Genomic DNA, 22,006 nt, shown 5'->3' on the forward strand with positions numbered 1-22,006 from the left:
CCATTCATCCTGTGCCAATACTCTCCTTGGACTTTTAACAGGTTTCCTCCCTCCCTGTGGTATTTACCTCCCAAGCTACCAGCTAGACTAAATAAGCCATGCTTTTGTAATCCCTCTGCATATGACCAGCAATTAAGTTTAAAACGTTTTGAAGTCTGAAGGTCCAGATAAGTTACACAAGAGCTTCAAATGCCGAAAACATTTTCTGAATTTTTTTTAAATATAGCTAGAAAAAAAGTGGGATGCTCTAGAGGACTGGAAGTCAGACAACACTAGGATAGTATTAAAAAAAGATGCCTGGGGTAATTATAGACTGGTTTGCCAGCCATTAACCACAGGCAAGATCACAGCTGTGACAGGACTCTGAATAAAAGAATTAATAAAATTTCCATCTCTTAATACCAGGCACTGTGCTTTCACAGGGAACGGGTCGCCCATTTGACAGAGGTTTATGGCATTTCCCCAGAAGTAACAGCAGCCTTCTGCACAAATGCTGTTGGGGAGGGGGGAAGCCAATGTAGAAGAGTGACAAGCGTAGACAGTACAAACCTGGTAATGCAATACTTAAACAACGTGAAATCGTTACTATGCTTAAACCACTGAAAAATGTATGAAGATATTTACAGTTTCCAAGTATGTGCATGCTGTTTCAAAGACCAGTTCAACATGAAATTCTTTCAATGCTTATTAATCCAATCAGCTGTGCATGCTACTTTCTACATGTTTTAATATTCTCTAGCCTGCATGCTTTTACTGTTTAAAATTAAATGTTGGTTTCTTGCTGCAATTTGACAGCAATTCACCGCCCTCTACTACTGCTTTGCACAGCAATCACCGTCTGCATTGTACTCACAGCCCTCCAGATGACGGAGGGGGTTAACAGATATTGTTTAAAAGCAAACATTAGCAGGGCAAGGAAAACAGCAGATGATCTTTCTACCTATGATTCATTTACCAACAGTCCCTCTTTGGGATCGCAGTGCTGTGTGAATTGTGCAAATGGCTCCTGTTGCAGCCTGCAGTAAAGAACTAGATGTAGAGCAGAAAGGTAGAGTGTGCATTAAATGCTCACGTGAAAGTAAAAACAGAGTCTAAGGAAAAGCTGTGTGTTAATGATAGGGTTGTGACAGCAAACGAGTCAATTTTCACAGTGTCTTAAAGACTGAACACCATCTGAGCAAACTAATGGACTACAAGCATCAAGTGTTTTTGTCTGTGTGTATTTATACTGCACTGTGTTTGAAAAGCACAAGCTGAATTCAAGTACTGAAAGCTTGAATAGGCACATACAGAAGTCTATACTGACCTCCGCATTTCCAATCATCAGCTAAAGATTTACTGAGGGAGAGGTTCAATACTAACTGATTTCACAGTCGAATCTGTATGACTTGCCTTGTCATCGTACCAATCCTTTAGGGCAAAAGCCCCGTGTGCCCTGGGAAAGGCTGGCGTACCTGACGGAAGAGATTTTTATCTAATGCCCGATTATGTTCACCCTGCTTCACCCACTGCCACTGGCCTTCTTAAAAATTTAACGGAAAAAACAGGCGCCCACACCCTGTTCTATGACCAAAAAAAGCAAAGCAAAACCACAGCAAACAATAGGCATTCATTCTGCAGGTTCTGTGCCCATGCCATTTGGTGGTCTCCTCAGAGGCGGTCAAATGAAACAGCTCCAAGGAGTGGAACAACACGCTTACACAATGTGGTGAACAAACGTATTTACGGTCAATCTCCGAATCGTAGAAACAAGAGCTGGGGTACGCCACCCCCACCCCCCTGGTGGGTCAGCATGGCAGAAGTACTCTCTGAGGTTTCCATTTGCCGCCTCTGCTGCAAACAGAGCCAAGAAGCAAGTGGGGTAGGCAGTGCGGGCACAGCCGCAGCTCAGCCACTCTGCTGCCTTTGGAAATTCACTTTGCTTTTATATATGCTGCACCCTTCCAATGTATTTAGATTGTAAATTCATCCAAGGAGAAACAGTGTTTTACTTGGTGCTCAAGTACAACATTACACAACAAGACCATAGCCGCAGGTGGAGCAGCTGAATGACACTTAAGAGAAAAAAAAGAAGTACATGGGGATCCCCAATATTTCTGAGCACCTGGCTAACTTCAGCGAGAATGTTATTATCCAGACCTATAATCTCCCTTTCGCTATGTTCAATTTCATTCCATACTTCAGGCACGGTTAGAAGCGATTCCCGTTCACTGCCGGCTGACAGAGAGAGGCCAGTCCTGTGCCAGATGCTGCTAGCCAAGCTCAGCCGCGGACATCTCCTTCCCCACCTCTGTACCTCCCCTTCCTTCAGCGTGAGGTAATAAAGTCGTCATTTAACCAACAAAACCTTCAAACTTTAAGCAGTCTTAAACACTAAAATCTCTTTAGTAGTTAAGGAAAAACTGATTTTTTCCATGGCATGTGAACACGCAGTGTTTGACACAGCTCTCTGTGGCTCTGCTGGCCTGTTAGGGATTCACCCAGGTGTAGCTGTGAACACTTCCACCAGCCCACAGAGAGAGCGAGCAGCAGACCCCAGCTGCATCCGAGATGAACCAGGCAGCCATCCAACTTGAGTGGGGACAGAAAACCGGTGGCAAAGAGGAGACTGGAAAAACCACAGCAGAAAGAGCAACTCTGTAAGATACAGGAGAAATGAAGAAAAACAGCAGAGCTCTTATTTCAGAAGTAGATTATTTTTTTTTTTTAACTCCAAGTCATACACTTGATACTTAATTCTCATTTCTTTGTTCTAATTCTGTGTTTGTTCAAACTTCTTTTATATTTTGAAGAATTGCAGATAAGAAATGTCCTCAAACTCACAAAATAGGGTGAAAACAATGTATTCACCCTATTAAAATAATGCATATGATATGAAAAACAACTACAAAAAGAATGGGTCTGACTCACGAGTCCCATTGTGATTACACACAACTCAGAGACAGAAATAAAAAAATTGAAATTAAGTCCGAGGAACAAATGCCACACGATTAATCTTATGCTTAAACCAACCTCATTAAATTCTGCCAGGAATCTTCACTTTGACAGATTCCTTCATTTAGATTACTACATGTCCCCCTCCCTCATTTTGGCCTGCTGTTATACACACAAAAAAGTAAAGCCTTAAACAGAAAGACAAAAAAAAAAAGAAAGCAACTTGTACAAATTTTTGCTTGCCTAGTTCAACTTGGAAAATGCATTTGTTTAAAGACATCAGAGAAAATCTGTTTCTGATTTCAAACATTGGATATTTTATGAGAACATTGCCAAGAAAGGAATCCAAGGAATGTCCTTGCGCGCACAGAACACACAAGACAACTGGTGAGCAGCCCTGTGATCTTTTACAAAAAATAAATAAAAAAAATCTGCATTTCTATCATGGAACACTTCTCCAGGGAGCAAGCAGCACATGCCTGGGATTTTTCATGGATAGCTTCTATCATAACTTCTTGCTATTATTAGTATAAAAGACTTCCCTCTCAAATCCACAGCTGTAGGACAAGCAAGGATGGAAAATACTTCCCAAGTGCAGGCAAGCAGTAAGCACACATGCTTGCTTTACAGCGTTTCTTGGCACTATTCTCCTTCTACAAAAGCTATGAAGGAGAGAGGAATTCTAGGCAAATATTACAAAAACATGAGCTAATATTTCAGCACGTGCCAATGAACTGGCTCATGACCCTTCTAGGAATTAATTCCTTTGTAAGAAAATTTATTTAAATCTTCCATTTGTACCTCTTCAGTCCAAAAGATCAATAACAAGCATGCGGCATCAAGCACGCAGCATTGCCTCTGCTGCAGATGCCCCGTTTTGACCAAACACCAGTAGAACTCGTGTTTCCCACGATGGGGGTCACCTCAAGGGCCGTGCCGAAGAACTGAGCGCAGCCCGTGGGCCGGTGCGGTGTGAGGGCCACCCGGCACCGGCGACCTTGCGTCAGGATGCGAGCAGGAGACGCTGGGTCGCCCGCCATGCACGGGCAGAGGCACCCAGCTCTGACCACCTCTTTTCCCCAAGCGTCTTAAGGGGCAGCTGGGAAGGGCATGGCAACAAGAGGCTCTGTGCTGACGGTACGGATTGTCATACAGCAAACAGAAAAAGCAACCTGAAAAAAGGAAAAAAAATAGAGGCGGCAGGCCCCTAGGGCTCATGGAGATGGAGTTCTAGAGCAGGGATTTCACCACCGATCCGACACACACCCAGCACATCCACACCCACCGAATACACCGACTCAGTCCCTACGCAAACCTGGGACTAATTCATCTGATCAAGACTGCTTGCCGGATCAGACTGAGAAAACACCGTGGGAGCTGGTGGCCAGGGCAGCGCCTAAACAACTATGCTGCTTCTTCCTGAGCCCTCGGAGCCCAAACAAACCAGCATCTGAAAGGCAAACGTGCTATGCGGTTTCAAAGACAAACAAATCCTCCTCCCCATAAAGGCTACCATCAAGTCAGTAAAAGGACTGGTGTGTAACAGCTTCTCTTCTTCCCACGTTAAGGTTAAAAAAAATAAATCAATGATAACGCCCCAGGTGATTATTTCAGGATCATTATTTTCAATGCATAATAATGTAATACACAATAACTGTTGCTCCTCAAGGTAGGGAGAAGTCTACTACAAACTAATAAAAAGGTGCAAAGCACAGTGACTTAGAGAAAACAGTATGCAAGTGTATGCAAACAGGAAAAAACTGAAATATGACAATCAAAATGTATTGCTACACAACAAATCTATCCACTGCCTTGAAGCATAGCCGCAAGATGGGGTTTTATGTATTGCAACCAGAAACTTTTTTTATTCAGAAATAAAACCTGAAAATTTTGAAAATGCTTTTTTCCATACATTCAACTTAAGATTCATTAAAAAGCAGGTGTAGTTCAATTTTATTATGCAAGACAAAAATATTTTGCTTCTGTACAAACTCATTTGCTGCACATATGACATCTCTGAAAACTTTACTCCTTGCTTCATTTTCAATCAGGTCCTCTAGGCCACAGAAGCCTCAGTCTTCTTAGCTGCCTGGTTACCCACCTCGCTTGAAAACCTTTTAACTATTATACTCTTTATTTAAACAACAACTTCTATCCTGTATCTCTAAGTTAATGCTTTAAAAAAAAATTTCATCTTTCATTGTTTCTAAATTCCAGTGACCTGTTGAACTGTCGTGAACTGAAAAACCTCGTGCAGTTAAAAAATGTAAATAGTGCAGGTTTTTTGACTTTGTACACTGCAACAATTTCATGTAAGATAAATCACTACCTAGCAAATTGTGTTGTGCAATTCATTACGGTTTTCTCTAGAAACACAGATTCACTACTCCGAAATTTGCAGGAAAGGAACTTTTTTCCTGCCTTTTTAAACTTACAGTTGGCAACTTTACCAAGACCCTTAGTGGGGACTTTGCACAAATAAAAGTCATTCGTAGAGTAAAAGCAGTCAACGTTTCAAAGCAATGCGGAGAGAAGAGCAAAATATTCTGAGCAAGCATTGATAAGCACTCAAGTATTTAACTTAATTGCTATTCTTTCCCAGGCAAAGTATCTTTCTTACAACTCCTACACCTTTCTCCTTACAACAGCTCTCCGGTGTCAGCTTTCAAGAGCTGTACTTCACTAAGAAGAGTAGCGGTAATAGTCCATTTTTAATAAAAACAGAAATACGGATGCTAAACAAAAATAATAAGCTTTTCCTAACCGTGGTTTTCAGAACCACGTTCTCAGGAAGTCCAGTTAAAAAGATGAAATAAAAACCTCTTGGGACGTAAGAACTCTTACTGTCCCGACAGCTCTGCACCATCTCTAAACGAGAGGAAGCATCACCCAGCAGAGCAGCAGGAGTTTCTACCACGCATCCGCCGTACCGCAGCAGGACCAATGCTCTGCTCTTCCCCAGGCACATCATCACATTTCATCCCAACGGGGGCAAAACCGAATAAAGCTAAACAGGCTTCTGGCGCAGTACCACCAGTAAAGATACTCCACGCAGTAAGCCACCACAAAAGTTCCTGCGACGCAAGGCACCCCCTTCACACACACCCCGTGTCAGCAGCCCCGCGTACACGACCCGCACTCGCAGACCCGCACCGAGCCAGCCCGGCCTTTTGTCTGCACCTCCCCACGGGATTCACGCCGGGCAGCCACGTCCCGCTCCCTGCTCGCAGGAACAAAAGGAGCAAATTCATACGCTCGCTCATCAACGCACTGAGCGGACTCTTTTTTTTTTTTAAGGATACATTTAACAACTCTTAAAATCCCTCCTCCCTCAGAGGAAAAGGTCCAGCCAAAAGCGCCCGCACCAGCTTTCTTCCAGCGCGGCACCCTCACCTTTCAGGCAGAACATCCTGCAGCCGTCCCAGGCAGCGGCCAGGCGGGGCGGGCGCGGCACCCCGCAGTGCCCGGGCCAGCTGCTCTCCCTCTCCCGACCACCCCATCCCGCGGCGCGGCCCGGCCGGCGGAGCGGGGCCCGCTCCAGCTCCCACGGCCCCGGGACGCGGCCGCCCAATCCGCTGGGGCCTCCGCCGCAGCGCTGACGCCTCCCGCCGCTCGCCTCCCCTTCGCCCCGCCGCTCGCCTTCCCCTTCGCCCCGCCGCTCGCCTCCCCTTCGCCCCGCTCGGCCCAAAGGAAAAGGCGCGCACACAACACGCCACTCACAAAAGGGACTGCCGGTCATCGCCCGTCCGCCCCGAAGGCAATTAATTGTTTCAGCTCATCTGTCAGCGTTTTTCACCGCTGTGGGTTCAGCTCATGGGCATCAATTGGTCAGCGCTGGAGAGATGCATCGCTTTAATCCCACTCAACTCTTCGTTATGAATTACGAACTCTGCTCCTCGTGATTTTTTTTTTCCCTTTTCTTTCTTCCGGAGTGTGTGTCTGGTCTCTCTTCAGAAGGTGCTTTCTGCAGTCTTCTATTTCATCTATGCATATAGGCTTAATTAATAAATAAAAATCTTGCAACTGTATCTGAACAGTCGAGCTCGAGAAAACACTTATTTTTTGAATAGTGTACATTCCTTTCTGTGCACCTTAAGACTGCTTCCCCAGCTCGTCACCAGAGATCTGGTGGCTAAAAAGATTTCTACATACACTCTATTTCTGTGGAGGAGACCTTCAGAAATAGAAGCACACGACCTTGTAAGCATTTTATTTTATACAGGTCACAATGAGCTGCCACCAGCACTGTGCTTATTGGTGATATTTGGGTCTAAATGCAGCTGTGTTGTGTTGACTCACTTTTATAAGGCCTGGCCTTGTACAGCAAAGAAATACAAGAACCAGGGAGCAAGGCAGGCAGGGGTCAGGGTAACCCACCTCGCTGAACAACCGAGAATTGCAATTGTCTGCAAATGCATGAATCCTAAAATCCCCCATGCAAAGCCAAATTAAAATAAAGAGCACATGCAAATGCATGTCATCCTTGGGCGGAGCTCCAGAAAAAACCCTGGTCCAGACACCTGGGAAACAGCAGTTTAAGACCCCAGGTGAAGCAGCACTAATGAGATGCTGAGTACCGTTAGCCATGCTTAGATCTTCAAGTATCGCATTTCAAGTATCTGTCATCCTGCAAGAAAAGTTACGTCATTTTAGAGTGGGCTAAGAGCAGGCTGCTGTGGCAGAAAAGTGGAGACATTACAGCGGAGTAACTCAAAATCCAGAAACAGCGTTTATATAGCTTAGCCTGCCTTTTCTGTTTCAAATCCTGCTAGAACAGGTACAGACTAATGTCAAGATTTCCTTATGCTCTGGGAAGCAAAGGGCCCTTTCCCCTTAATTCCATTTTCTGGTGCTCCAGGCATGCACGCGCTATTTCCTACCATAACTCTTCAGAGGGGTCCAGGAATACACACTTCATGGAGGCAAAATAAACAAAAACATATTGTAGCTAGAGGAAGATTACTTGGATACCAGAGGGATTTTAAGGTCCAATCTTGTTAAATCTACTCATTAATTACCTGGAAGGGGAAGTAAGCAGCGCATTAGTGATAGTCACCAGGGACTGAGAGCAGCTGCGAACACACCACTGGGGACCGAGAAACTGCATGACAGATTCTAGGGGAATCACAAACACACATAGAAAAATACAAAAAAAAAAAAAGAGACAAAACCAGCGGCTGATCCTGCACATAGGCAGTGGAAAAAAATGTCAATAAAACAAGGAAGAGGAAGCCAACTACGGAACAATAATATTGTCTAAGAAATTGGACACAGCTTAGAGGCAACGTGGTATTAAAGTGCTGAAAAGTCAGAAGTTGCTCTGGGCCGTAACACTGGGAGCATGTATCGCTCTGGGAGGGTTTGGACCAGCGGCCCTTCCTTGGGGGATACCCTCTGTCCTGTTCACCAGCTCCCTCTCCCACCCTCACCAGGAGGAGAGCAGAGGAGCCAGAATGGGATCCCCACCTTCCTGATGCCCACTGGGAAAGAGGGAACACTTCCAAAAAATATAATAAATAAATGAAATAAAAATCCACATATTTGGGAAGGGAGCAGAATTACCAAACCGTGGACAGGCATAAGGCAGTCCAGCATCTATTTCCACCCCTTTTTTAGTGTGTCAGGACTCTACGAGTGCCCCAAAGACATGTGTGCAGCTTTACAAGCAGCAAAACTAAGGAGGCCTGGTATCCCACCGAGTGCCTCGAAGGTGGTGGACCTCACTGTCTAGGAAGACAGGAGGTCCAAGTGATGCTCTTCTCTTGCCTGGGCATTTGCAGCAACCGGACAGGTGCCTGGACAGTCTCTGGAACCTGTGACACTTGCAGGACGTCACACCTGGTCCCAACTCCGAGTCCCATCAGGGAAGCGGTTCTCCGACTCCCTACCTCTCATTTTGCTCCCTGTGACAGTAGGGAACCAGGTTTCCCCATTGTACCAGGGTGAACTCTATGGAAATAACATGGAAATACCTTCCAACAGTCAAATTACGAAGTATACTGATTGTATAAAGCATTATATGTCGAGCTGCATACGAAGAGACAGCTACAAGTGTGAAGCGCTGCCTCCAGGAACATATCCCACCACATCTACCCCATGAAGGGAGAAGCAGAGGAGATAATGCCGACTGCCATCTCCACCTCTCACCGAGGCACTGCTCCTACTGACTGGACGCTAAATAGACTGGCTCCATAGAGGAGACCACAACGGACATGGAGAATTGCACATGTATAGCCATGTTTAATAAGGACTGGTCATGGTCTTCTAAATAGAAATGTTTTAATCACATGAGGTCAGGAATTTTGACACACCAAACCGTGTCTTTCATTCTCTCCCTTACTCTCAAGTCACTAAATGTCTATCAGCTCTCTGAGAACAACTAGAAGAAATAAGTCAGTATCATTTTTCCCTTACTGAAAATGTAACATCACTAGCGCCATTTCTCTTAGATGCCCTGAAAACACAACAGGATGGAGGGAAATAAAATTAGGAAAAATAGGTATATACTTGCACCATATTTTGATACTAAAGATTGTACCATTAAAATAAGCATGGAAGAAAATGCAGCTCAGACCTGCCCAACTCACGGAAAAAGGCTGAGGGTTTAGGCTGCGTCTGTCTTGCTTCACGTGTTGCTGCACAGCAAAGCACATCCCGATTTGACTGCCAGCTAGCAGGGCTGTTGGGACGTCTAATTAAAACCTTTTTCCTTTTAGAACCAAAGCGATCTGCGGAGACGTATGCTTCTGATACCCTGGATGGGTGCCAACTATCGAAAGAGATTTTTTTTTTTCCTAAAGCCTGAATCATTCTGACACATTTCCCTTTCAAACGGTGCATAAAACACACGAACAAAAAAAAAAAACACCCCACCCTGAAAAGCTATCCAAAGAAAACAGCTGGAGTAAAAATAAAACTTTCAACTTGAAAGTTGTCACAGCCCAACACCATTTAGTCTGCAGTCGGCTCAAGCACTAAGGAAAGCCAGACCCAGAGCCTACCAGGCACTGTGGTCCCACTGGTGATAAGAGGGGGGAGATAAAGAGAGGTCAGGTCAGCCCCAGCGTACCTTTAAAGGGGCAGCATCGGCTCGGAAACCGAGCACTGGCTGAAAAGATATTAACCACTATTTTGATAAGTAAAACCAAATATTCTCATAACTCCAAAGCGAGAGAAAATATTTTGCTATTGTCTCGTGAAGTTGATAGCGCATATTATATTACCCATTCCACTTGCAGACTGATGAGAGTCCAGTTTCCTCATACAGTGAGGAAGGAAAGAAATATTTTTAAAATTATTATAGAAGATGAAATTCATTTGGGGAAAGTCACAGCAAATATAATGAAACAAGTAACTTACTCAGATGATCAGGCTGGAAGTACGTCCTTTAAAGCAGAAACCACTGTGAAGAATCAGAATAACCCTGTGATTAATTCAAATAACTCAAACTGATAAACATTCACCATAGGAGGAGGTAAAAGAATGTGTCCTGTCCTGAAAAAGTAATGCAAGAAGGTGACTTGCGGTGAATGGACCCTCTCAAATTATCAGTGAAACAACTAGTATAGAGCTACTCATGCACTCCCAGATTTGCAGCTACAAGGCCTTGTTGTACCTTTCAAGACTGGGATGAGAAACAGAATTTTCCAAATATTCAAATGTAGAAGAAAAATTAATTTTAAGAACTTTTAAGCAACAGGAATTAACAGAACCAATAAAAACATATGAAAAAAACATTTGCCCATCATTAAAACTGATTTCTAAAACAACCTTCTTCCAATAAAACCTCTGAAACCATTTGAAATTGTTTTCCTAGAGAATTAAACCTAAAGCACTGATCTCTTACTTGAAGGAAGGACATAGTTCCACTGTAGTCATATGTAAATTCAGGAGCCAATGTAAAATCCTTTATCTATGTGTCTGTTTTTTTCATCGAAAGATGATTTTCAATGAAACAACTTTTTATATTCCTACCCTAGCTATAGCTATACTGGAGGAGTTTTCAATTAGATACTACACACAGCATTTGTGAAATTGTGTTATGGTTTCTGATGACTACAAACAAAAAGTTCTTCTGTAATAAACCCAGCAATGTCTGCAGGTGCAAAGTGCTTGGCATTAAAATTAATAAAATAAATGCTTTTGGGAATGGGCTGTCTTCTGCTTTAAGTGAGGAAGAAAACAAATACAATGAAGTCATGAATTAGTTCGCCTTATCTTTTGTTTGCCTTACTCTTCAGACAAAGGGCACAGAAAGGGCAAAATCTTTTTAAGACCTGCTGTAGGTCAAGAAAGGAATCTGTAACCAACTTCTCCAAATTCATTCAGGAATTTCTTTGCCGCAGAAGTCGAACAAAGAGGGCATTCCTGGTTGTGCGGGGAGGACTGAAGCGTATAGAGGCTTACCACATGACAAGGAGAAAACTAATTATACCAAAACTGACGGTCCTAAATTTAAAGAGAGGTTAGAGTAGAAATTCTGAAGAATAAGCCTGAAAAAACAACAGGCAATCCAGTAATTTCAATCTGCTGCTAAAAGACCTGCTCCTAAATTTAAAAAAAAAAAAAAAAAAAAATCATTGTTTTGCAAGGGTTGTGTGCCAAATTATCTTTGATTAATGGATGCAACAAGGCTTTATTGAGAATGTTTACTATTAAAACAAAACAAAAAAGCCCCTTGCAGGCACTTTCATTTGCCCAGTCATCTGCGCACCGCTCCAGAAAATTGCCGCAGGTGTACCACAGGTTGACATGGGCTTGCTCCTTCAGACTGATGCTGTCAGTATTTCACTAGCCCTGGTAACAAGTCGCTAAGGAATGCTCTGAGGCCGCCTTTGGGTTACTGGGAATATCAAAATCGCAGACGGCAGAAAGGACACCTGAATTACCCCGTTATCATCCTGGCATCCAAAGACAACTGTACCGTTATGCACCGTCCTACAAGGAGGAGGAGAAAAGAACAGGTTGTTTCCCGAAATATGCACAATTACGGCACACTGTCATCAAATACAGAGCAATGGTCTTTTATCGAAAAACTCCCCAACGCTGAAACACACACCAGACAAACACAAAGAAGCAAACAGAAAAATCAGTTTTTCTGACCGAAGGGGTACAACTGTGCAGGCATGCCATCAGGACTAGCTGGGGAGCCGTCTTCATTCGCATCGTCAAAATGCTTACCTAACGGACCAGAAATAGTTCACTGAAATACTGAGCTAAAACCAGCAGTACTTTAAGCAGTTCTCTTTTGATTTAAAGCTATGGGCCAAAATACACCCAAGTCCTTGAAAACGAATGCCACGAACAGGCACTTGGGCATTCGCTGTCCTTGGGTAGCAAACTGAACCAGGACTCTCATCAGTCACGTGCGCAGAGCAGGGTGACAGGGCAGTTTGTAGGTTATTACAGCTTCACCTATGCATTGCAATGGGAAATAGTCCTGAATCCCCACCTGTTCTGGCTCTTTCCTCGCTACAAACCTGAGCCAGCCCCGAGGAGTTTTCTGCCATCATCCCAGGGGTAAACACGTGACTGCTTCTTCACTGAGGCTCCGGCACATGTGTGTGAAGTGTCAGCGCAGAGCAGGGAGAACAAAATGAGTTATTTCTCATTTGACCTGATTAATTTAATAGATTTGCTGCCTTCCCCACAGTCCCAGCTGAATCACAATCTGCCAGAGACTGTGGAGGAGCTGCAGCCCCTTCAGTGTTGGTCCAGCTCCACCATCTTAGCCAGCCAGCACCCAGAAAAGCACAGGGAATCTTCTCCCTTTGCAAAAGCAGATCAAGTTAAACATATAGGTCAAGCAGGTCAAGTTAAACAAGCTACAAGTCAAACATATAATTTCATACCTGATTCTGCCACTGCATGTATGTCACAATGACTTCATTTTCATTCTGAAATGAAAATGCCGTATTTATCGTATATGGCATTACATGCATTACTTAAGGTTAATAAAACTGAGTTAATAACTCGTGGATTAAAGTTTCCATGTAAGTGTACAGTATGCTGTAATCAGTCACCCTTACTCATCAGCTCTTCAGCAGTCTTGACTACAAGGGAGAAAAACAGATACAAAAGACTCCATGGAAATTACAAGCAAGTACAAACAAATTTCAGTTTCTGAAAGGCAACAGCCTCCACTATTCATTAGTTTCTATACCTATTTCAGGCATTGAAATTAGGCATGAATGACAGAACCAAAATTAAGAGCCTGTTTTTTCTATAGGTCCCTCTTTAATTAATGTAGTCACTAGCAAGGTGCCTGCAAGAGTGTGATTCAGAATATTAAGCCAAATACGTGAACCGTAAGCATCTCTGCTGCATTAGGAAGCAAAAAGCTCCATGTGCAAAATAAAACAAAGTCACAGGGAAGAAAAAATTCACACAAGCAAGCAAGCAAAAGGAAAGAGAGGCAGCAGGCGACGGGAGCGGGTCTGATGGGACCCGACCGACGGGGACGTGCTGCGTGCACCCAGGCACGCGGTGCCCAGCGGGCAGGTGCCGCTCCCGGGCAAAGCAGTGAGGAGGCCAAGCCGTGCCTCCCTCCAGCAGCCATCCCTCTCAAACCTGACCTGCCAACTGGCAAGCACGGCTTCTTGTACCACGGTTAATGGACATGGCCCACAGCTGATGTAAGAAGTGGGAAGAGAGGGCATGTCTCTGCCTCCCCCCTCCCTTCCAATATAAATGCACACAAATGTACATGCGCTTTTATTATGGACCTGCGTTACCTTGGAGAAACTGCGACCGGGGATAACTTCTATTTAACATCTCCGTGAGCTACTCTCAAGCAATACGCAGCCCCCTCAATCCCTCTGCTTCGGTATTTGATTTGACAACTTCTGAGCAACTTTACCGAAAGCCTTTTACGCACTTCTCACACCTTTTCGTTTTGAGTGAATGGGAACACCAGTTGCAATGCATTTAGTTCACAGCTCACAACTGCCTTCGGTACACTGCAAGTTCAGCGAGACTCAATGTCCAGGGAATCCATCTGCTTCAGGGAGATAAAGTGCCAAGCAGAAGCTGCCATGCCATATGTAAGGGAAGCTCTAGAAGGAGCAGAGGGTGTATATATTAATTACCTTTGCTCGGGATGGAAAATACGTCATACTCTTATGTGTCCAACATACATGCTCACATACTGAAAATACACCTTGTGTAGATATCATAAGCACCTAAGCCTTACATTTTAACAGACCACTTCAGCTCAGGCTTTGGAACAACAAGCGACACATAAGGTTATAGCAGAGTTTCCATTTCAATTCCCCAGAAAAAAAGAAAAAGACAACAAAGGGGTTTCTACCTTCAGTGGGAAAGAGAGGCTCGTAGATAAATTAATAGGTAAATATCAGAGAAAAAAAACAGGTGGATGGAAAACCTAGAGTTTAATTTCTTTATTTTTATTGAGATTCTGCTGCTAAAAGACAAGAAAATCTATTTCATGGTTTCAATTACAAACTGTCAAATCCACCCTTTTAAATTGTTCCAAATATTGTAATAGAAGCTAAATACACTCTTGCAAAATTCATTAACTGTAGTCATTAAACCACATTCTTAACCTTTAACTTCACTCTCTTTTCATTTGTAATGGAGATTGGAGAAAAACAAGTAGCTGTAATATTTGCAGTGTCCTGCCAGAATGGTGAGCTATGACCATGCCGGAGACAAAGGTCCCCTCGGTTTTAGGGGACAATTCATGAAACAGTTGGCTAACAACTGCATGGAAACCGAAATTTTCATGTATTCTCTTACTTTATGAGCAGCGCGTAGGAAAGCACATACAGCACGTTGTTTCAGCTCAAACAGTGCATACAATGTCTCACTGGAAAACATGCAGTCTACTTTATAAAATACAGCTAGCTAAGAGTAAAATGTGAAGGTCAGGAGGGTCAGTTTTGACCCTCTACTGAGGGGGAAACATTTGCCCCAGGTTTTCAGCCTAAAGATTGGCTGGACTTCGGAGGGAACGAGAAGTATCCTGGGAACAAGAAAAAGTACATAAAGAGTATAAAAGTATACAGAAGTGTATACATCATGAAATATAACTTGAAACCATTCATAAAGGTCAAAATGATACACTCTCAGAAGGAAAAATCACAGCACCCTGTGCGTTTCTCCACCGCTGCAAAGAAGCAAGCAAAGGACACGCTATTCAGTGAAGAGGGCTGCTCTAGCTACAGTGCTAATCCAAACATCAAGTAAAGCTAAATTACAAGCCAAATTAGGTTGCAATGTCCTTGTAACTTTGGAAACACACGGTTAAGTCAGGTGCTACTCAACCTGTTTGCATTTCCCAACACTGTGGTCGTCTACAGCGACCAGCCAAGAAAACTCTTACTGGAGCTGGTCTGCAAGTGAAATTCAAGGTGCGCTACAAAAGGTAAAAACAGCCAAGGTCTCACTTCACAGCAGCACAGAGCTGCCCAGAAGGAACCGGCATCTGCCCCCGGAGCAGCAACCCGGGGGGCTTCAGGGTTCTCAAATACTAGCAGTTAACTTCCCCTTCATCTAACAGAAGCACACTTCTGAGACAGCAACTCGTAACACGTTGATTCCCCACACTAACACCGTACAAGTGTGTTCTTCCCTTCAACTCCTTCATCATAACAAAAAAATTCCACAATCCCCTGAGAGATTAAGACCCTTCAACACAGTAAACTTACATTAGTAAGAGGTTATGGCTCTTGGAGTAGACAGCATATAGACAGTGAAATCAGCCACAGCTGTTTCTAAAAAAAACCCACTACTTGGAAAAGTCCTTTAGCACAGACTGCAGTTCTCCAGCCACTGCTTCCTGAAGAGGAACGGACACACCGGGATAGCAGCTGGGAAAGAGGGAAGGGCTGCGGCAAATGTTTAAGGTCATAGCAAGTTATTTTTTCTTCTTTCTATTTTCACCTGGAAGGTTTTGATCAGATGACAAAGAACAATTTTTTTTTTTTAATAAAAGTTATTTGTACTATAAAAATAACAAAGGATTGAAATTTGGCAAGGATTTTATAGAATGAATAGCAATGCTGGCTGGATCCATGTTTTTTTGATAAAGCAAAAGTAGAGATGTGGGTTTGAACAAATGATTCTGTGATACATATCAACATTTCTTACTTCAACTTAATTTGTTTCTGTAGCTTACTAATTTTTGCTTAGCAAACCCACTTTCAGATTCCCATCTATGGCAATATTTACCAGAAGACATGGGAAAGAAGGCAAAGTTTTGATTAAATTTGCATTTATGTACAAGCATACAAAAGCTGCTACTTGAAGTTGTAGTTAAACGCAGGACTTTTGACTGTCTCCAGCTGTTTTACCAGCATGAAAAGTTTTGATTGCCACTGTGTATCATGACAGTTTTTAGAGAACCCTCTGCTGTGCCGTGATACAAACATGGTAAGACAAATAGTACATGCCTCAGTAATTTAAGTAGTACCTCTGCTCCCAGCTGAGGACTGCTTCCATAAAAGCACAACAGCCAACAGTTTCAACCACAAATATTAGATGCAAACTTGACCATATAGGCAAATTGTTACAAATGCGTATAACTATATCCAATTTTATCTTTGCATACAGAACCTACAACATGTAAAAGGAAAAGGTATGACAAGACAGAAAATTGGCCTTTTTATCAAATCTCTCATTATTTTTTCCACTTAAATATTTAGATTTGTATATGTGTGCTCATATATACAAAATTGCATGTCTAGAAAACATCCATTTCTTTAAAAAGAAGTCTTCCACAAAAAGGAATATAAAACATATAATATTTGTGTTGGAGTTATTCCAGTCTCTTGGGCAAATGCTTTTTGAGGTTTCCATAAATGATTATTTATGAACTTGCCCAAAGCTTCAAGAATACTTTTCACAGGCACACACGCCCCAACACTACAATCCATCACATATTACTGCTTCTACAAATGCTAACAGCTCCCTCCAGGTTTATGGGCCCTTATCTATGTAGTAATTGACATGACTTTTTCCCCCTTGAACATAAGATCTTGTGCAAAACCACAAAGAACAAAAAGCCCCGTTAAATGATTTTACATTAGAATAGCAACAGCAAGTCTGGATTCAGTAGCCTTGCTCATGGGGCCTTACTAGTTCTTGGTACTCTTACATCTCGTTACTAAAAAAAAAAGTGATTCCTGCTCTGTCTCTGAAACCTCCTCGTGAACTGTGTTCATGACTTAAAAAACCCAAAATTTAAAAATTCATTTGGACTTTAGAAAAAGACCGAGCTGATGCTCTCACGCTGCAGTTAGACAATGTCAGAGTTGCAAACCCCTACACTGAGTTTCTACAGGAAGCACTGAAAATACAAACGCCTTGGTTTTACAAAAACTGAAGGTCTTGAGTCCCGACTCTGCCTCTGGAATGTGAAGAAAAACTCATCTGATAGTATCAAACTTATGCGATATATGTTTAAACCGACCACAGGTAGCATAGGCAGAGCTAAAGAACATCATTTTTACTGACATAATAAGGCAGCGCCAGTATTGCTACTGTGACAGAAGAAATCAATTGTTCAGTTTGTGGAAATGTAACCCCTTGGTAAGTGTGACATTGTCAGACCGTGATATGCAGCGAGTGGTTTGGAAGTTAACTGACAGCTTTGGTAAGAGTTGTCATCAGGATGTCAGGATTACCTCCATCGGACACGCCACAAGGACACGAAAGGCTGAGCCCACAAGTAGTTACTTATGAATTTAAAGGACTCTTAGCATTAAAAGAAAGTGTCACATTTAGAATGTTTGTGCAAGGAAAAAACTGACATTCCACATGCTTTTATATTAAGGACTGAGACTTGGCCAGCAGACAGCAGAAAGCCAGTGGTTGCCACCTTTTGAACCGGGTTTGATCAGCCTTCAAAAGACCACAGTTATCTGAGAAATTACGTTGCTCTGACTAATGACCCCAAATAAGTTTTCCAGGTAGTACAGCCTGCAGTAAAAAGCAGCCAAGGCTTTTGACTTTCTCGTGATGCAGAAAGGTTGGAAAGCGACCAAGTGAAATGGAGGCAGTGGGTAAAAAACCAGAGCAATAAGCAGGGACAGGAGCTGGGGGGAGAGAGGGAAAACCTCCCCGCTGGGTAACAGCTTCTTTTGATGCATTGCCACCTGCGGCCAAACCTGAGGGCTGATTGTGCTTCTCCAACACCTGGCCAGAAGATCAGTGTTGGAAGGAAATGACAGGAGAAGTAAAGTCACTAGCTCAGGCATATTTAACCGCTCCGGAGAAACATCTTCCCTTTCTCTGCATCCCTGGCAGCACGGCGGGGAGATCAGCAAGACCAGCCGTGAAGGCAGCACTGCTCAGAGCTGCTGTCACAAACTCTCCTGTTCCAAGCCCCAAAACCGATGGGAAGAAAGGGGGGAAAAAAAAAGTCAGCAAAACGCAGTAAGATGTTCTGATGCTGAAATGTGACTCATCTCCTTTTCTGCAAAGTCACAGTAAGTACGGTGAGATCTGAGATCTCATAAACTGACTCATGTGCTATCTCTATTCAAAGTTAACTTGCTATGTCATACTTGTGGTAAACGACACAGGCCCACGTGAATGACTGTTACATACTTCCACGTCAGAAACCCTTCGCAACGCACGTAAGCACCTTCGCTTCAGTTTCAAAGAATAACTCTGTCGGTGTTTTTTCAAGAATGTGTTTTTCAAAGGAAAAACCGCTCTGAGCTTCAGTCTGACAACACCTGGGCGCAGGAGCAGCATGCCGCCCCGTTTACACGCCTACCGCTGCACCTCCCTCACACACAGAGACACACCGAGACACGGGGAACAGCCCCCAAAGCAGGACCTGCTCGGTGTTCCAGGAACCATGACTGAGAAACCGGCCCTGCCTCTGGTGGGAATTTTAGGCTCAGCCACTGCAAAAAATCAAGCTATTCCCTGGGTTCCCACTGAGCATACCAGAAGCAAGCCGTGCCATTAGAAGAGCAAAGTAGATGAAAACTAGAATGTCCACCAACAAAAAGCTTGGAAAAAAATCAAAGTCTGACTGGTCCTACACCTGCCTCTTCAAAGCAGCTGTGCTAGCAGCGGGCGTCGTTGCACAGGTATCTTCTGTGAGGGACACCAGGCTGTTGCCCTTCATGCACGCAAGTTACAGAGTGCTCACAACGCTGCCTCATGAGCCCGCAGGACCCTGCTCAGCAGAACAAGCCAGCTCTGTTGACCAAGGCAGCAGCAGGGCAGCTACACAACCCAGAAGGCCGGCGTCTGCCACGCCGGTGGCTTTCATGAGACGGACAACCCCAGTCAGCAGCACCCCTCGGCAAAGGTGCCTCGGCACCGCTGCCCCGACGTGCCACGCGCAGCCACGTGAAGCACGGTCAGCCCCACGGGTTCAGTCTGCACCAGGCTGGATTAATTCAGGTCGACTCCGGCCACGCTGGCCTGCCCTCTCCCCTTGGAGCAACCTCTGGGAACAGAAAGGGATAAGGAGTGCCTACGCAAGAGAAAAAGGACGCTTGGAGCATGTGTAGGGAATAAAAAAATATAATTATTTCACCCACATGCACGGTCCAGAATAAAGGAAACTTCTGCTACCCCAAAAAATAAGAAATCTGAACTAAAAATTCAGATTAAAGAGCAACACAGGAGTTACAGTGTGCTCTGATTTCAAAGGTCCTTCAGCTGACTGGGGAGGAAGAGGGCTGAGCAAGATATGTTTCAAACAACAAACCTTTATCTTACTATCAACTTTTACTGTCTCTTTTAGTAACTGCTTTATCAGATGTGAAGTCTAATTGGTGCTACCAGTTCCAAAGCATTCTGCACTACTGTGTACCTTTTAAAAACGAAGAGCGAAGCAGCAGCCCTTGACTTGACTGCCACACAAACAGAGCTCAGCTGCGCAGGAGATCAGGGTGTGCCCCAGGTTCGTAGTTAGCATTTACTTTTTTGTTTTTCCTTGCTCATTTTAAACGGACAAATCCAACCAATGTCGCTGCTCGCTACTGTTTGCAAGTTCCCGTTTGCAGCCAATGCAGATTAGCCACTTTGCTGGTGAAATACCACGCAACACATGCTGCCTTGTGCCTGTCACCTAGCAGCCTCGTGGGAATGCAATATGAGACGGGAAGAGCAATGAAGCGGCAAAAGAATAAGAGGTCTCAAAAGACAGGAAGAGAAACAGCTCAGAAAGAAAAACAACAGTTCCTTCATTTCCAATTTCTGTTAACGTGCCTGCCTTTACATGTACAGTTAGGTGAAGAAAGAGGTAGACAGAGAGCCTGTGATTTGTCAGGCTTACCTTTTTACCAATTTACTTGAGGAAGAACTGGAGGCAAAGTTATCTTCATAGATTAAATGTTAATAGTTTTTCAGCTAATTTAAAATAAACAGTCTGGTTTTCTACCTAAAACTAGCCATCCTTCCAGCCTGCCGTACATCCCATTTCTTTCTCATCTGCATTAATTTTAAGCGATGTCCTTAACTCAAGCACCAAAGACAATATTGTTTTGAGCCCTCAGTTTTACAAAGGCTGGCAAGCAGTAATGCAATGGTCCAATAGAGCAAGCTAATTCAAGCTAAACATGTTTTGCCTTTGAACGCAAACCCAAGGTGACGACTCAGCCAAACTCCCTTTGGCCCTGGCATCCCCTGCCAGTTTGTCAGCTCCCTCCAAGCAGAGGATCCCAGTCAGACAGAAGTGCACAGTTAGATTTATGATCCAGACAGATTTTACAAGTCGAGTCAAATTGTACCCTGCAAAGGGGAAATAAGCCCTGCATAATCTATACCTCCCTCCACCTTCCTTTCAAAAATGACATATTGTCATCTCCGCTATAGGCAGGCAGGGAGGCTTTCATAGCTTGCTGCCCAATTATGGGAGGAATTCTGCCCTCCCCCCTCCAGCCTGTACAATGGGCTCTTTATGTAAATCACTCAGAAAAATTAATACATCATTAATCCATCAGTAAAGCTTCCTTTCCCATCTCTGCCTTGTGGTGGGAGCGCGGGCTAAGGAAGGCAGCATGAGAAACTTTATAGAAGTTACGTAGCGACCAGCAGCAGGACTGTGTGGTTCTTCTGATGCACAGCATGCAAGATCCCACAGGCGTTAGAAGCGTATCTGACATTGCTCTGCAATATCGACATGCCAACAATCAAAAGTAAAAATTAGCCACTGGTTGCAAATGCAAGCTCCCTTTGTAGCAGTCTTTCAGCAGCGAAAAGGGGTTAAAAAACAATCTTCAAAGCACAGATTAAAATTGTCTCCTAGTGTGTAGGGAGCAAAGCACAAGCATATACATCCTGTGTTAGTGTTCCTGCATCCAAACCATTTACTGAAGCCACAATTTATTCTGACTCGGAACTGAAATTCTGGTCAAACAGCTATTAACTGCTCCCAGAAATAAAAAGAAATAAAAATCCCTTTGAAGTTCAAATGCCCTCGGAGAGCCTGCCTGCTCTTATAAAAGTGACCTTACAGCAGAACTGAGTCAACCTTACACTTTCCATTAACAAACTAGTGCTCTGGCAGCACTAGAGAAATTACAACCACATCACTTGATCAAGTATTTTTAACCACACACACCCCCCCCACCGCCTAGCAGCCAGTAAATGCACTGGTAACAGTAGCTCACCATCACGGAGGAGCAAAGTTCTGAAATTCATTTTGTTTTATGGTAAATATAAGGTATGCTTGAGTAAGTACCTGAACAAACTCCACTCAAAAAAATGAACACAAAAAATAAAAGTACTTTTTAAAAGTCTCATATAAAATATACTGCAGGTTGAGTATTTCAAGGGTTCATTCAGAGCTGCCTGTCTCGCATCCTAGATCTCCCTCCTCCTCTCTGTGAAGCAATTCCCATCACCATCCCATCATCTCTTTTGTTTTGCATCTGGGACCTCTTCTCAATCTGCTCTCATAAAACAAAATACACTTAAAATTTTCCAGCAGGACCATGAGGCAGTCATCCAAGAAGCCACCCAGTCTGTCACAAGTGGAGTCTTAAATGGCTTTCGGTACCACATAGAGAGGAGAGATTCCTGCAGCACCTGCCCAAAGGATCTGCCACGAGTGAGTACTGGCTACCAGAAGCATAAATAAAAC

At 43.7% G+C, this 22,006-nt stretch overlaps 1 protein-coding gene across 3 annotated transcripts in view; it reads right to left on the minus strand.

Annotated features, from left to right (window-relative positions):
• NHSL1 (NHS like 1) overlaps positions 1-22,006 on the minus strand; it is a 186,802-nt gene that overhangs the window by 88,097 nt on the left and 76,699 nt on the right. Inside the window, exon 1 of one of the 3 annotated variants that reach the window (XM_072855953.1) lies at positions 6,328-6,484. The exons of the other annotated variants lie outside the window; for them this stretch is intronic. Within the exon in view, the coding sequence (XP_072712054.1) occupies positions 6,328-6,343 (16 nt within the window). The 5' untranslated portion in view covers positions 6,344-6,484. Of the gene's footprint in view, positions 1-6,327; positions 6,485-22,006 lie in introns of those variants that run through there. 3 annotated transcript variants of the gene reach the window in all.

Source organism: Ciconia boyciana, chromosome 3, assembly GCF_034638445.1.
Source record: "Ciconia boyciana chromosome 3, ASM3463844v1, whole genome shotgun sequence".
Classification (NCBI taxonomy): domain Eukaryota; kingdom Metazoa; phylum Chordata; class Aves; order Ciconiiformes; family Ciconiidae; genus Ciconia; species Ciconia boyciana.